Genomic DNA, 16,658 nt, shown 5'->3' with positions numbered 1-16,658 from the left:
AAGTTTAAAAGTTCTTTTTAAAAATGTTTGCATGGTGGTTTTCTGTTTGAAGGGAATAGAGAAACAATGCATGGTATTCTGCCAGTACATAGTATCTATTTATCAACAGTAAATTTATATTTTTCCAACCATGCATTAAAATGATCACCAGAGAAATTTCTGGTTATTGGAATTATGCATTTTAACAAATTATTTGCCACTAAATTGTTCTATAATATCTGGGTGATGCTTCTTTTCTGTTAATTCCATGGAAAATTTACTGTGAGATGCATTTTTGACAGATAATCCCTTCATTATTATATTTCTTTATATGCCCTCAATTACTAGAGAGAAAGTGAAAATGCGGCATTGTGTTAATAGAAGACTGAATATTTACCTTGTGAAATCGGCTGTTGATCCATGTAAACTTTTCAGATTCAGTAGAGTTTCTTTTCCTGACTTCTGATGTACTTTTGCAACTTGTCTAGATTTTGACAATTGAGTTGTTAAAGCGTGGTTTTCAAAGTTTGTTTTCTCACTTTCTAAGAATTAATATTTGGACATATTTTATTTTAGGAGAAGCAGACAAACAGAAAGCCAAGGGCAAAAAAAAGCAGTGGTGGCGGCCTTGGGTTGATCATGCTTCCAGTAGGTTTTCTTGATCCTCTTACAATTTCATCGATTCTAACCCTTATATCCTTGACCAGAATTCAGGCGTCCCCATGACCTGTGTGTTCCATGCATGGTTTGACGCTTGTGACTTGATAGGGGGTCAGAGGGTAGGAAATGTGATCTCTGTGGGTCTCTGAGCCCGACAGACGGAATCGTCCAGAGCAATCAGCTGATAACCCTGTGGCTTACGTGCTCCCAAGTACCACTTACGGGCTCAGAAAGGGAAGAGGGATTGATTACTGTGTTATCCAATTCTGAGGTCCAGAGTTCTGCTGAGATGTATTTGTTTCATGGCTGAAAACCCTTCTTAAAAATGAGTTTCAGCTCTTCCTGGGACTCTGCTTTAAGGAGAACCGCTATATTCGGAGTGTCCGTGACCCTCTTTGTAAGGCATTTGGCGTGAATGCCAACGAGCACCAACGCCCCCCCCCCACCCCGCCCCATTCCCAGAGCTTTGATTCCATTTGCATGTAAAATTTCTGGGCAATTTATTAAACATAAAGATGAGGACACCTTAAAACACATTTACTTTCTCACCCTGCCTCCTTCCCAGTTTCAAAACAGCTCTAAAACTACAGTCTAAATTCAATGCCCAACATGTGGCTGGCCTCAGAGGCACCCGCAGCTCAGCCAGGACCAATTCAGAGCAAAGTCAGAAGATGGTTTTGGAAAAGCAGAGCTTCATAGCCACACAGAATTGGAGCATTTCCCCCTCTGATCACAAGAAACAAAAAAAATGGATGAGGAATCGTGGAAGTCAGTGACTTTATCTGCTCCGCTTAGCAGAGGACACAGCACTCACTATTGGCGATGGTATTCGAATGGAATGATCCATTTCAATCTGGCCCTCCTTGAATTTGTTAGAATATTGAATAATTATTAATTATCTTGCAAATTACTCATAATGTCTTCAGCCTTTTGCGTCTTATATTGTGTCTCGATTACTGTAGCTAATGTAATCATACAAGTAATATCACCAAGGTCCGTAACATCAACAGGGTGATATTCAGAATCACTAGAAAATCACATAGATCAGAATCCTTTCCCTCATCTAATTCTTACTGTCATTTAGATCTGGTATTGGCCTTTCACCCAAGAAATAATTTCCTAAAATCAGCAAGCCAGTTTGAGGAAGTGATATTCAAAATTTGCTCAGGATACCTGGATGTAATCAAATGTAATCCCCAAAATTGAATTTTAGCATTATGGTATAAAAAAAAAATCCGTGAGTTCTAAAGAGTTTCATTTTATTTGCTGCTCAAGTCAAAAGACAAAGATTCAAGTTGAAATTCCGTGTGACTCTTATGGTCCCCTGGCGTGTCAGTCATGCTAACAATCTCGTAGTGCAGATGCTGTGTGCCGATTTCTATCAAGTCACAAGTAAACTGTGCCGATCTTTCTGTTTTAAAGGACCCTTTGCTAGTTTAGAGAGACCTATCCATTTCAAAATGGTGTCATACTGATGTTTTGTCCTTTCATCCGGGGGTACATTCCCACTGCAATCATTGTGGTTCTTTCCTTTGCTCATGTAAACATTGCATTTTGGAAGGAATTGGATATGGTCTTTGATCATCACCTTATTAGTTGGTTATCCTTGAAAAAACTTCTTCTGAAGGTTATTGACTTTAGATTTTCTGATTCATTTCACCCTCGTTATATCAAGTTCTTGAAGGCTGGTATTACACTACCTGTGCCTGTTACAAGACTTCCAGTGCAATAATGCTGGGATGTGTGCCACTCATAGTTTGGAATCAGAGTCTGACTGTGGCGTTAAAATTTTTCTACAAAACATATTCCTTTTTACAAGCTGGTGAGGAAAGGAAAGGAATTGACATGAGGTTTATTTTGTAGACTGTGATGATTTCCAGAACTTGCCTGGAAGCACTTTATTGAAAGCCCTTTTTCTGATCTCTTGAGTCATTGGGCTTTTAAATATTCCTTAGAGGTGCCAAGTGTAAGAGTAAGTGTCTTTGGAGTGCCCTCGTGTAAACCCATTGACGACGTAATAATGCTGTTACGTTGTTCATATTATCGGTAAGCATCTGAGATGCTTAACGTGGTCTGCAGGGGACACCCTCTCAGTTCCATATCTATGTGCACACAAACCATTGCATCATTGCTGTTCAATGATACCTTCCATCCTCGTGTAGTGGGTCTCCGTGTCAATTCTGTACAGCCTAAGTCAGTGCCAAGCGTCACTTTATTGTCAGATATCTGAAATAAAGGGCCAAGTTCCTTTGGGATACAGGTGGTGGGATTTTAAAAGTCATTTTCACACTCAGCCGTCGGCATCAGCATTCATGGTACATATATGGACCCAGGCTGGGGTAGGATAGCTATCAGAACCCAGAAACGTATATATAAGAGCTTCTCTACTTATTATTAGCAGATAGAACTTCAGAAAATATTCTCTATTTCCTAGTTTTATTTCAATAACAATTTATAAAGGAATTGGAGACTTTTAAAATACTTCCTTCTTTTTTTGATGTGTTAATTGTACTTGTCACATACAAATTGGCAACATTTTTCAAATAATAAAAATCAGTGTCATGACTTTGTGATGAAAAATGTTTGGACTCAGTATCCACTTGAAAAAAAGTTATTGAAGGTATGATTGAATACAATTGAAGCTACTGTTGATTTTAGAGCCTATAATGAGGGTAAAATGTTCAATATTGGAAATCTCGGTTTTTACCAAATGACCACGTGACGTCAAGTCCATGTGACTTTCCCTCAAATCTCTGAGCTTATCTGAAGCATTACTTTCATGGTCGCCCTCACTGTCCAACAGAATGCTGTGACTTTGGTTTGTTCTTGCTTATTCTTACCTTATTTTGAATTGCGTTTATTTCCTCAAGCTTAGGCCCAGTCCTCTGGGCCTGGTTCTTTCTTCAAAATAAAAATAACAAATTACAGTGCTTCTGTTCAAGGATATAAGGCCCAATTCATTCACACTGCATCTTCATGATGGAGGCTTCAGATTTGTCTGAAATCTGGGCAAAATTATTCACTGTCGTGTCTAGTGATATTCAAGCAACTAATTTTCAACAAGCCAAGGTTCCCCATGACCTTACAACGGATAAGTCCAAAAGATAAATAAAGACATCACATGATGTCATCCAAAAGACACCTCAGCATTTGAAAACACAAATATAACTTGAAAATATGAATGTGTTTTCCTGCAATGATGGTACAGTTCTTGTAGCATCAGAAATGCACATGCTGGGTCTCTTTTCTCTGATAAAGTAATGATCAAATTGATAAAGATTCCATTCTCAAACTTCTTTAACTCTCTGAACATTTCAGCTCTCTCTGCTCCCGTGCTTAAGATAGCAATATGTCCTGGTAGGGACAATGTCAGTCAAGGCAAGGACGATCCATACTGTTTGTGCTTTGGGTCTTATGGTCGATACAGTTCTCCTCGAATTTCAGTAAGTGACTGAGGGCTCCTGGTTGACCAGAAGCCTCACAGCGCTAAACTGTGTGGACCATGTCTGCCGGGCCTCCATCTGTCACATCCTAGGTGTAGAAACAGCCAGAGTGTGGTGGTGGTACTCTGTTTTTGATGTTACCTGCCCATTTGCTCCTCATGACAATGTGTGATTTTTTAAAAAAACTCTTTCAAATGTCTTGCCATCTGTGTTACGGCCCCGTGTCTGCATAGTATGAAGTGAAGGAGAAGGCTGGTGACACTGATTCTTGGTCCTGAATCATCCTGATTAGCTTTGCTACAGCAGTTTGGACCCATTCAGACAACACCAAAGCCTCTGCTTCACTTTGGCCTTGCCTAAAGGCCCCAAAGTGCTGAATTGTGACACGATAATAGTTTTCAGTCCTTTGGCCATCTTGGTAACAAAAGCGGTTGCTGCAGAGTTGATCTGGTGCATCTGTGTAAAATTTGTTTTGAAAAAGGAAGAAAATGCCAGATGAATGCAGCAGCGGCCAGGTCTCCTCGGAGACCTGGACAAGGCCTGGTGCTCTGCAGACCACATAGCACCTCCTCATCTCCTGTTTCCTCCACCCCACCAACGTCTCTTGCTGTGGTCCTTTGAAGGACAATTTGTGTGTCTTTGGGGGCATTTCATTCATACGCCCCCAGTTATCTCATATCTCTTCCAAGAAATAAGTAAATATTTTGTTTTGCTTAGTGGTCAGGAGTGGAGATTACTATTTGTTTGAAACGGACAGTGAAGAGGAGGAAGAGGAAGAATTAAAAAAGGAAGATGAAGAGCCTCCACGAAGGTCAGCTTTCCAGGTAATTATGGGGATGAGGGAATCACGGTCTTTGCTAGTTGAAGAGTTTTTCTTTTTGACAGACCTTGATTGCAGGCCTAGATTTCTTCTGCCGTGTTCATATGTTATAGCTCCCAGAAGCTTCTGATTTACATCTGAAATAGTGTGTCCCGTCCTGCTGCTTGCTGTCAGCGTTGCCATCATTACTGCAAGAGTTGCTGCAAGAGCACTGGTCCAGCCAGGGCTTCGTTCATTTGCATCAAAAAAAAAAAATTCTGATGCTCTAAACAAAAATAAGCCTTCCTTGGGTGAACTTTCTTTTGCTGGCATTGCTTTGGATTGTTTGAGTGGACTTCTAGTTCCATAGGTGAAATAGCTGACCATGAAAATAAAATCCCTGCTTTGTTCTGAAAACAAACGGTCATTTCAGTGTTACTTCAAATTTTGAAAATCAGTTCTGTTTGTATTGCTAAAGATTTTAGAATGTATTAAAATCATGGAAACCTCCAGCCCAGTTTTGACGTTCTCAGCTTAACTGCCTTTCTTTTTCAGAGCCTGCTGTATCGTTCTCGGTGATATGACTCACCAGCCTAGTATCGTGTATCCAGTGAATGTATAGTGCTTGTTAAAGTTGTGGGTTTGTCAGTAGAGTAACCTATGGGATGAAAACTTGGTATAGATTTCTGTTACAAAGGAGCGTATATAGGACTCTTCTTTCCCATTTGTTAGACTACAAGGCACACAGAAGGATGTCCATCCAGGCTCATGATGTGTCCATGAGAAGGCCATTGTCAGCTTGTTGGCCAGGTCTTCCCAAGCTGGCAGGTTACCTCCACCCCTGTCTTCCCAATGAAATTGAAGAACTAAATTATTCACCAGGACACCTTGCTCTGATGCTTTGTCACCGGCCCTGTTGCCTCCTGTGTGTGTTTCTTGATGACAGTGTCTGTGTGCATGTGTGTAGCTGGCTTATCGAATACTAATGACTTGACTTGTTTATTTTTATTCCAACGAGTTTTCTTCTAACCATCACTCATCATGCAGCAGAGGAGAGAACATGACCATCTTCACCATTTTTACAGATTACATGAACGATAGGCTATTTTCTTTATTCCTAACCTACAAGCAGGGTACATTTTATTCCACATTCAGTGATGAGCACGCCTTAACCTAGTCGATGTAATTATAGAGACAAACTCATGCCGATGTCATATATTAAGTGATCAGTTTTTGGTTTTTTCTACTAATTACTCTTGCTTTGTCCTTCTTTGTAGAGAGCTATTGGGAAGTTTGCGTCAGCCATTTTAGCCTTGGCAAAGTCTGTCATTAAACTTCCCAAAACTATTCTTCAGTATTTAATCAGAGCTGCAAAGGTATTTGATGTTTGACTGATGTGTGGTGTGTGGCCCTCCGCTCTGTAGACCTTTAGACGAGCAGATCCCGTTGGTCCACATCTGTGTTTTCCCTGTTCTATACATCGTATGATGAAGGAATTAGAAGAATTTAAAATATCAGGCAAACTTTTCCAAAAACTGTTCTGAGAAGACAAATTTCTTATTATGTGTTTTTCGGTGGACATCAGAGCCGATTAAAAAAATAGAAAGAGAAAATGCAGATACAGATCTAATTTCTGCCCTTCTCGTAGTTTCGCCTAAGTCACATCTTGTGTTAAAAGGTCACATCTGGTTGCATGCATCAGATATGATGTGTCAAAGTATGATCATTTTTCTCAGAAAGCTGGTAAAATTAGGAATCAGTAATAAAAGACTCATTTTGCTCCATCTCCTTTTTGGCTCCCTTTTAACCCTCCATCTTCCTAAATTGGACTCTTCTGGCATCTTCTGCCCTGCGTTCAACATCTCTCTTCACTGGGCTGAGCTGCCGTGGATGGTCCATGCAGCCTCCACACTCCATGTCGTTAGGGATGCTGCTGAATAAACTGTTACAGTTATTTGTTAATTCACCCAGTGCATAACAGAAAGTATCCAGCTACCTATGCTGTGGTCACTAAGTTACTGGAAATCAGAAATAATGAATCGCTATTCTTGTATTTTATAGAAAGCCATTTCTCCTGCCTTAATCTGGAGTAAGCACTTGAACTAATAAAATGTTCCTCCCGGGTTTGGATAGCGAGGGAGACCTTTGCTTCTCACCTTTCACCTGGGGGTCTTATTTAAGTGCAGGTTATTTAGATTCAGCAGGTCCAGTGGGACCTGAAATTCTATGTTTTTCTCAAGCTCCCAGGTGAAGTGTAAATGCTGGTTTGCCTTGAGTAGCAGGGTCTAGACCTCTGGGCTCCTTCCCTTTTTAAAATGCCAGGATTCTGACTTTCAGTTTAATATTCCCTGTTGCCACTTCCCTGGGTTTCTTTTCCTCCCCCCTTTTATGACGGCACTATGAGTCTCTCCATTCATATTTAAGAATTTATATGAAAGACTACAATGTGATTATCCCCCATCTTACTGTAAAAAAAAAAAAAATTGTTACTGGCAACAAAAAGAAAGGTCTGGATCACAACAGAATTAAAGAACATTTTAGAAAACAACCAATTTCAGTTAAAGATCTACACTTCCATAAAGTTCTCTCCTGTTTCAAAAATTAAATGTATTTTGCATAAGAAGTTTTCAGTCAAAGGAATCCCATTTCCCTAACATTTACGGTGAAATCACTTAGGGTAGAGTCTGAGATGAAGTTGGGCTAGTGGCAGCAGCAGTTGGAGAAGCCAGACGTCATTTATGCACATTTTCACGTGTTTTTCTGCTTAGGATTAGTGTGCGTGTGTCTTTTCTCCAGAGACACCATGACACTGGGTGATAGTTACCTCTGTGACTTCGGAATTGAGATGTTTCAGAATGAAACTTATCTCAGTGTCTCAACTCTGTAAGAATTGGGATGTTTCCTCTTCCTTCTTCATTATCAACTTTTTCCTGAAACAGCTGGCCTGATCCTCTGTCCGATGTTCCTGGAACTGTAAAATATTTGTATTTCCAAACATCGACATGGAGATCATTTACCTACAAATGAGGACTTGCCATAATAGTCTCTCCGTCCCTCCTTTCCCCTTATTTGCATGATCCAAACTCTCATCTCAATGAGAAAGCACCAACAGGATCAATCATTTAAGGGCCACACGTAGCACCAGGAATGCCTTTCCAATAAGGCAACATCTGAGTGGCCCGAGCCCTTTCTACGAGACTCCTTCAGTTCTGTCCTGAACCCACCCTGCTCTCTCCTTCCCACCCTCCCTCCCAGAGGCTTCATTTTTCTTCAGAGCAAAAGACTTGTGCACCTAATACATTCACAAATCCTGAATCACTTTCTTATTTTCTACTTTGGCATTCTTGCATTATCTAAAACCAGTATAATAATAACACTTTTTTTAAGGAAATGTCACCATATGTATCTGTTAAGCCTGAAAATTTCTCGAGTTTAGCAGTTCAGAATTTTTTAAAAAAATCAATATTTTGCCGAAGCAAGTTTGCCTATTAACATCCTAAACCTCAGAGATACTCTTAGTAGAATTCCCAATTAACACACTCAATAAACATCGACCGTAAATCCCTTTTTTTGTTGCTTCTCCTTCAAATTCCAATTCATCTTCTCACTTTCCAAAATACGTTTTTGACATAAAATAGGATAATTTTTTGCCTCCTGGGTTTATTATTCAGAAACTGTACAGATCTTACATGTGTGTGAATTGCCCGTAAGATTCAGATTTCTACCTGTGAAGAAAAAGGAAATGTTCTGTCTTAGTAACCCATGACCTTTACATTTCCATGTATGGAAAAGTTGAATCCCTCTTTATTTTTACAATGCCAGTGGTTTGCTTACACTCTGTTTTTCAAAGATTTCAGAAATCTGAAAATAATATAGAATAAAATGAAAGTGTCTGGGTTTTCAAGCGCCCCCAGGAAACATTCCTTTAACTTTATCTTCATAATAGAAAACCCAGCTTCCCTGAGACCAGGTGTGTGTGGGTGCACGCAGAGCATGCTGCTTGGCTTTGAGGTTGTGGATGGCTGACTTTGCGTATCAGGGTTTTCTTTCTGTTCCTTCTGCATGACTTGGGATACTGTTGGTGGGCGGGCTGTTCACAATTGCTCTATTACGGTTATTGGTTGTACTGTATTAATGCAACTGTTTTTATCTATTGAATGAAAATGACAAAAGGCAACCAGAGGCACCCCAGTTTTCCTTCTGTACCATTCTGGAATAACCCCTTAACCTTCATGTCGCATTATTTTTCCTCTCCAAATACTAATCAATCTACAAAGCCCTTTCGCAAGTTACTGGTAATAGCTGTTATTCACAAGAGAGAGTATTGGGAATTCCCTGGTGGTCCAGTGGTTAGGGCTCCATGCTTCCACTGCAGGGGATACAGGTTCGATCCCTGGTCGGGAAACTAAGATCCTGCAAGCCAAGTGGCATGGCAAAAAAAAAAAAAAACAGAAAAAAGAAGAGAGAGTATCAAACATGCAAAAGTATTTTCCCAAAGTAAATGAACAAAAGATGTTTTGGGTTTAACTCAAAGTTTATTTGTACTGGGAGAAAACGAATGACACTTAGCCAGGCTTCCAACTTATTCCTAGCGTGTATAATGCAATAGAATCAGGAACTAAGTATCACAAATGGTGGTGAGATGTGGGGATGTGGGAGAAATGGTGGTTTGTAGACCCAAAGTATTTCATGATTGTCTGATACCGAACAAAATATATGCCTACAACATCTGTTTTCACATTTTATTTCATGATAATGGAAATAGCACAGGTCAGCTCAGTGTATTGAGGGATATGTGAAAGGGAAGTTTAGTTTGTGTTGAGAGAAAAAAAAAATTCTGAAAGTCAGGCAGCTTGGTATTGGTCCCTTTTCTTTTAATTCAGCTTATTAAAACTCCAGAAAATAATGGCGCTTTCTCCCTTCAGTTTGTTTATCAAGCCTGGATTACTGACCCTAAAACAGCACTCCGACAGAGGCGCAAAGAGAAAAAAAGATCTGCAAAAGAAGAACAGAAAAGAAGGAGAAAAGGATCTGGGGACGGTGAGTGATGAATGCAGCAGCACCCCTGCTTCTGTGACCTTGAACACAAATAAGGAACTGCAAAGGACAAGCTTGGGAGGAATGAAATTCTTGACTTCTAAAGAGTGCAAAGAGTTTTACTTACCCTTCATTATTCAGGTCTTGGAATAAATTAAAACATGAATTTAAGTTAAGGTGCATTTTATAAAGTGAGAAGAGAGAGAGAAGCAAAATAAACCTGAAGAAAGTAGAAGGAAAATAATAATTTTTAGGTGGATATTAAGTTATAGAAAAGAAATATAAGACAGGACCTGATTATTAAGTGAAAAGCTGTTCTTGGAAAAAACTAATGATAAAGATGAACCTATGGAAATTTGATCAAGAAAAAAAGGGAAAGCACAATTAAAGAGAAGTCAGGAACCAAAATGGAACATAACCACCGGTGCCATATTCAACATTATACTGATTCATTTGAAAACATTTGATAGGAACACATCTCTAAGGAGGAAAAGAATTCCAAACGACAATAAAATACACCAAAAGCAAAGTTAAAGAGCAAGTGGGGCAATCAGGAAAAATATTTTCATTATATATCAGACTAAAGATTAGTGTTACGGATGTATTAAGAACTTCTAAAAATCAGTAAAAGAAAAATTCAACCCAATGAATGAATGGATGTGAAAAACAATTCAAGATCAGAAAGTAGAAATGGCCAAAAGGAGCTCAATTTCACTAGTAGTACAAGAAACACAAACTAAATATTTTGACATACTGTTTTTTTAACCTATTGGATTGGCAAGAACCTAAACATTTGATAATATCACTGTTTGGAGCTAGTGGGAGCATACATATTTGTGGTGTTTTAAAGCAGCATATCCACTTTGAAGAACAGGTGTCAGTATCCATGAAAATTTTAAATGTGTGTCTCCTACCAGAGATCTGTCCCACCTCCAGGTGTATGGCTTAACTTGAATCAATATTTGCACATGAGCACAAGCACACGTGTCTAAGAATATTCATCAGACGTTATTTATAACTAACAAAAATTTGGAAACATCCTGAATGCCCACATAAAGAAGAAGAATCAAGTAAATTATGTTACCAATGTATTACAGCATACGATTTAGTAATTTAAAAAATGAGATGGGCTACTTTGAACTGACTTGGAGAACAATTCCTGACATATTGTTAAATGAAAAGCATTATGTTGCAAACTGGCATGCACATTATGAAACCATTTATGAAACAAAGGAAACCAAAGTGCCTCCAGACAATATTTTGCATTTTTAATGGGTACCTATAGTCGTGTATAAATGCCAGAGGAAGATCAGGAAGAATACTTAGCAAGTTAGTTACAGTGGTGACTTCTGGCAGAGGCGGGGAGAGACTGAGATTAAGGGGTAGGATTAAAGGGAACTTTAGGCTTGTTATATTTTAGTTCTTTACAAAGAAAATGTATATATAGATTCTTTGTGAAATTAAAAATGTATTCAAAAAAGAAAAGAAAAGGAAAACATAATTTCTAATGGAACTCTTAATTGCAAAGCCGTTCTCCTTTTTGACCATTCTGGTCCCCGCTACCTCCTGGTAGCTTTTATTTTATTTTAGTTTATTGGTTTAAAAAGGCAAAGTTAAGACACAGGCAATGTAGCAAGTCAAGCAATAAAGAAGTGGATGCACAGTCTGGCCTTGAAAGCTACCCTAAGGCACCAAACCCTTCCATTGGTTGTGCTCTCTTCCACCCCTTTCCTGTGATGTACAGGCAGTGTTTCCTTTGTTTCAAAAATGAGTCCATGCCATCCAAATTCTCCTGTACGTTCATTAGCAATGTATCATGAACACTTCTCCAATTATTTATAAAACTATATCATCCTTTTTTAATAGCTGCAAAATATTCTATAATATGCATATGCATAATTTATCCAACTCTTCCATCACTAATGGACATAAGGTTTGCTTCCAGATTTTGCCACAATTAAGAATGCTATCATAGATATCCTTGCACAGAAGTTCACATATAGTCATGTGTGTGTGTATTTAAATGCATGGCAAAAAGTCAGGAAGAACACACTTTCCACAAAATAGATGATCAAAAGTGGGATTTCTGGGTTAAAGTGGGTGCTTTTTTACTTTAATATTTTCCCAAAAGGTTTTAGAAATTTACACTCCTATGTATAAGGTGCAGGAGTGTCTATTCCCCTGTAACCTTATCCCATAGGCTATTATTACTGTTTTTATTGTGTGTCTTTCTCAAGGATGACAAACGGCTTTTATTTTCATTTGAATTTTCCTAACTAATGAGATTGAACATTTTTTATTTCATATTTTTGTGGTATTTTTTACTTTCAAATCTAAGATTTAAAATTTTTATCATGTTCCATGCTATCATTCTATTGGGTTGTTTGTCTTTATTAATTTAGGAAATATTTATATGTTAGGGATATTATCCTTTTTTATGTGTTACAAGTATCTTTTTTCCAATCCAATGCTTATCTTTTGATTTAGTTTATGGTATATGTTTTCTAAGCAATGTTTAATTTTTTTGTGTTGTCAAATAGGTCCGAATTTCTTTTTGCAATTTCTATGTTTTCGTCTTGTTTAAGGAAGTCTTCCCCCCCCAATTTTACGCAAATGTTTTCTTATATTTCCTCTTAATTTTATTTACCTTTTGAATTTTTTATTATTCTGTGAAGTAGAGCTCTATTATGCTAAACCTGTTTGGTAATGTCTTCCTTTTTCCATTGAAGTTAAATGCTCCTTTTCTCAGTATTAAGCTCCCATTTGTGGTATGGCTCTTAGATATGTTTCTGGATTCTGTATTCTGATCCACTATCCTACTGTCTTGATCTGGGCCACTGTCATATATTTTTGAATCCAGTAGCTAGAGTTAGTTTTAATATTTAGTGTTGCAAACTTCCCTCACTATGCCCCTTTTTTCAAAATTGTATTTGCTATTCTCAGACATTTGTTCTTCCAAAATTATTGGGCCAATTCTAAAAAATCTTTAGTCATCTTGTTAATATCTCATTAGTCTGTATCATGAAGATTATTTCATGCGTAGATACACCATCATTTACCTACAAATCTAGGACAGCAATAATTCAAAGATATTGGGACAGAAATAAATGTTTATTTCTTTAATAAATATTTATTCAGCACCTTCTTGGTACAAGGGATCATCCCTTCTTCGTCGGCAGATGAAACAAGTAGCATCTGTCCTCCCTAAGTGCCAGCTGCCTTTGTGCTTTCTGTGCAATAACTCACTCGCCCCTCACTCCCTGCCCTACACTTGGGGATGTGAGGTCCCAAAGAGTGAAGGAACCTGCCCTGGTCACAGCCAGCTAGTGAATGGTGGGTCTGGAATGCATAGCAGGTGTCCTGGCTCCAGACCCCTCCACCTTAACCAGTAGTGAACACAAATATAGGGGGAATAATCCCTGTTGACATAGAAACTGCAAGGTTTCATTTAAAAAATAAGCATACATAGAATAGTGTGGGACCAGAGGACAAAAGGTGACTTATGACCCAGAGTGCAAAGGAATACAGTACTTCATGCAAAAGATAGTCTTTGACCAGAGCCTGGCAGAAGAAAGCAAGTTCGTGTATGAAAACTAAAGAGCAGGTCAGCTTAGCTAGTAAAGACGGGATGTGAAACAGAGCAGCAGAAAAGAGCGCAGTAGAAAATAAGTTTGGGAAGATTAACTGGAGTCAGGTTGTGAATCGTCTTTGATAGAGTTACCAGATAAAATACATGAACCCCGGTTCTAGTTGAATTTGTTAGAAAAACAACAAATAATCTTTAAGCGTCAGTATAATTTGGACATATTGCATGGGATTTACTTACACTAAAAAATGATGTGTTATTTATCTTAAATTCAAATTTAACCAGGTGTCCTATATTCTCATTTGCTAGATCTGACAACCTCAGCCTTAAAAGATGAGGCTAAGAAATAAAATGAAACTCTGTGATGTCATTTTAAGGGTGACCCACTAAAATTTATAAGGTGTTCAAAATTGCAACTTCACAGTGTGTAACAGGAGTCAGCACACTTTTTCTGTAAAGGGCCGGATGGTAAATATTGTAAGCTTTGCAGGCTGTAAACTCCTGCTGCAACTCAACCCTGCCATCTTGGGATGAGAGCAGCCTTGGACGGTATGTCCACAAATGGGTGTAGCTGTGTTCCAGTAAAATTTGAATTTCATGTAATTTTCATATGCACAAAATATTATTGTTCTTCAGACTTTTTTCAACTATTAAAAATAGTTGAACTCACAGGCCATTTAACAACAGGAAGCAGGAAAGATTTGGCCAGAGGACTGTAGTTTACCCACCCCCAGTTCCATGATTCTCATTCTGGAGTGGAGTGAAGAGAATCTGAAAGCTCAGAATTCTTATGACTTTTCCCCAGGAGCTCTTCAAATCGGCAGAATGTCCTAGATTTCATTATAAAATTCCTTTGAATCCAGAAGAGTAGTGTTGGCATTAATTTACCCTAAAAGGATGTAACCTGTGTTTCTCGAACAGGCTTGGCAGGTTCTGTGGAGTGGGAAGACCGGGAGGATGAACCGATCAAGAAGAAGTCTGATGGACCAGGTAACGAAATAAAGGCTCCCATCGGCGGGGGGGAGATTGGAACTTGTTTCTTGCGCAGATAGTACGTAATGGAAGGCTGCCTGAAAACAGTGAATTAAATCCTGTTGCTGCACTGTGACTTAATAATGTGTCCCTTGAAATCTCATCTCTAGTGAAATTGCAAAGGCACTCCAAAAAGTAGACCTGACCTTTACACTGTGGGATGAAATGTTGGATTAGAGTCGGCTTGTAAATTCCTTTATCCAAGTACCTATGAAAGGGAGTTTGGAGAGCAACTTGTAAATGTCCCAGGGAAGCCATCAGAGTAGAGGCACAAAAAATATTGGCAATTAATTTAAAGTACATGGAAAAGGAGTGAAGTGAGAAGTAAGTAACTACGGAACTGAGCGGGCCTCCAGGCTTGGGCCAACCTCCTCGTCTTAGGGAAGAAAACCAAACCCCACTGCGTTTGCTCAGGACTCCACACAGTGGGGGACAGAACCGGTGTCTTCTAACCCCTAGCCCAGTCACGGTGCCATTTGGGCTTCACGGAGTCCACGATTGGGAGGAAGATTTCTCCATCAGGAAAAAAAGAGGCGAAACAAAAGCCTCCAAATGCAATGAACCCAGATGCCTCTTGGCTCCACAGACGCTGCTTCCTCTCTCATGGGGCTGGCATTCCTGTAAGCATCACTTAGCAGCAGGCAAGGTTTTCAGGCTCTTTTGCTCTGGACACAAATACATCCAAGGATGCCATCTGCTGACACAAAATGAGGCTTCCTGAATGCTCTCCAAGCCCTCGGAGGCACAATCCTTGAACCTGGCCTTCACATCCAGATAATCGGCTCATATGTCTGTGGGACCACATACCCCATTATTGCTGCAAAGCTTTATCACGCTTTGGATGGCACAGCTCCTTTGCCAGGCACTTTTCCATGAGCTTTACACGCATTGACTTGTTCAACCCCCTCAAAACCTTCTTCCCCATTTAACCAAGAAGAAACTGAGGCAGAGAAGAATTAGCCAACTTCTCCAAATCCATACAACCACTCAAGGATAGAGTTGGGATTTGGATCCAAGGACTCAGAATCCAGAGTCTGTGCTCTTAACAACTATGCCCTCCGGCCTCTATGGTTAAAAAATAAACAAGAATAAGAATCCTAATTTCCCATGTGAGTCTATGATCACCCCAGTGGGTAAAGTGCACGTTATGTTACACAGGGCTCCAACATAGTCAGGAACACCATAAGCAAAACCGTAAAATAATGAGGCTTATCTTCACAGCTTCTAACAAAATAATTGTGAATATATGAAAAAAATAGGTCGTCAAAAATATAAGATGCTGCTAAAGTTTATCAAGTTTAGTCCTTCAGCCTCCAGGAGTCGAACTTGCCCTTGATGTCTACGCGAAGAGGCTGTGGGCAGTCAGTATCTGCCAGGTGGGGCTCTCTTGGCCGGTTCCTCTGGGCCTGCTTGACCCAGAGGCTCAAGGCCCCTTCTCACTACATGGTTCCCCCAGCTCCTTTTCCAGAGTCCCAGCTGGCAGCTCTAAGGTTCCTGTGACCTCAGTAGGTAGCACCGTCTACCTCTTCCTTGTGTCTCCCTGACCCACCTGGACCATGTGCGGAGCCCACACTATAGCTAAGCTTCCCTTGGATGGTTTTCCTTTGAAAAGAGCAAAATTTCACCTGAGAGAAGTTCCGCCTTTCTCCTAGGCCACCCAAATGCACAAATAATTTTTTTTCCATGACAAAGTCAAACTCTGGTTCACGTTTCAGTCTTTAAAGTAGAGAGAGGACAGTGACAGGGGCGGGCCCTACACCTGGGCTAGAGGTTGCAAGACTCCACCACTCCTGGGCCAAATCCCACCTGCCACCTGTTCTTCTGTGGCTTGTTAGCTAAGGATGACTTTTACCACGTTTCATGGCTGGAAAAAAATCAAAAGAAGAAGAGTATTTAATGACACATGAAAATTATGGGATTCAAGTGTCAGTGTCCGTCATTAAAGTTTGGTAACCCAGGCTTGCCCATTGATAGATGATCCACCCACTGTCTACAGCTGCTTTCACACCAGCACAGCCGAGATGGCCAGAGAGAACAAGGCTGCAAAGCTGGAAATGTGTACTGTACGGCCCCATCCAGAAAATGACCCCCCCCCGCACAGAAAAGCTTATGTCAGTGAATT

General features: G+C 39.7%; 1 protein-coding gene across 1 annotated transcript in view; it reads left to right on the top strand.

Annotated features, from left to right (window-relative positions):
• Nucleotides 1-16,658, top strand: part of PIEZO2 (piezo type mechanosensitive ion channel component 2) — a 350,107-nt gene that overhangs the window by 295,236 nt on the left and 38,213 nt on the right. The window contains exons 31-34 of the mRNA XM_061169133.1: nt 556-627; nt 4,800-4,906; nt 9,807-9,921; nt 14,426-14,494. Coding sequence (XP_061025116.1) covers nt 556-627; nt 4,800-4,906; nt 9,807-9,921; nt 14,426-14,494 — 363 coding nt within the window. The remainder of the gene's footprint in view (nt 1-555; nt 628-4,799; nt 4,907-9,806; nt 9,922-14,425; nt 14,495-16,658) is intronic.

Source organism: Eubalaena glacialis, chromosome 15, assembly GCF_028564815.1.
Source record: "Eubalaena glacialis isolate mEubGla1 chromosome 15, mEubGla1.1.hap2.+ XY, whole genome shotgun sequence".
NCBI lineage: Eukaryota > Metazoa > Chordata > Mammalia > Artiodactyla > Balaenidae > Eubalaena > Eubalaena glacialis.
This window is presented reverse-complemented; position numbering and strand designations above follow the sequence as displayed.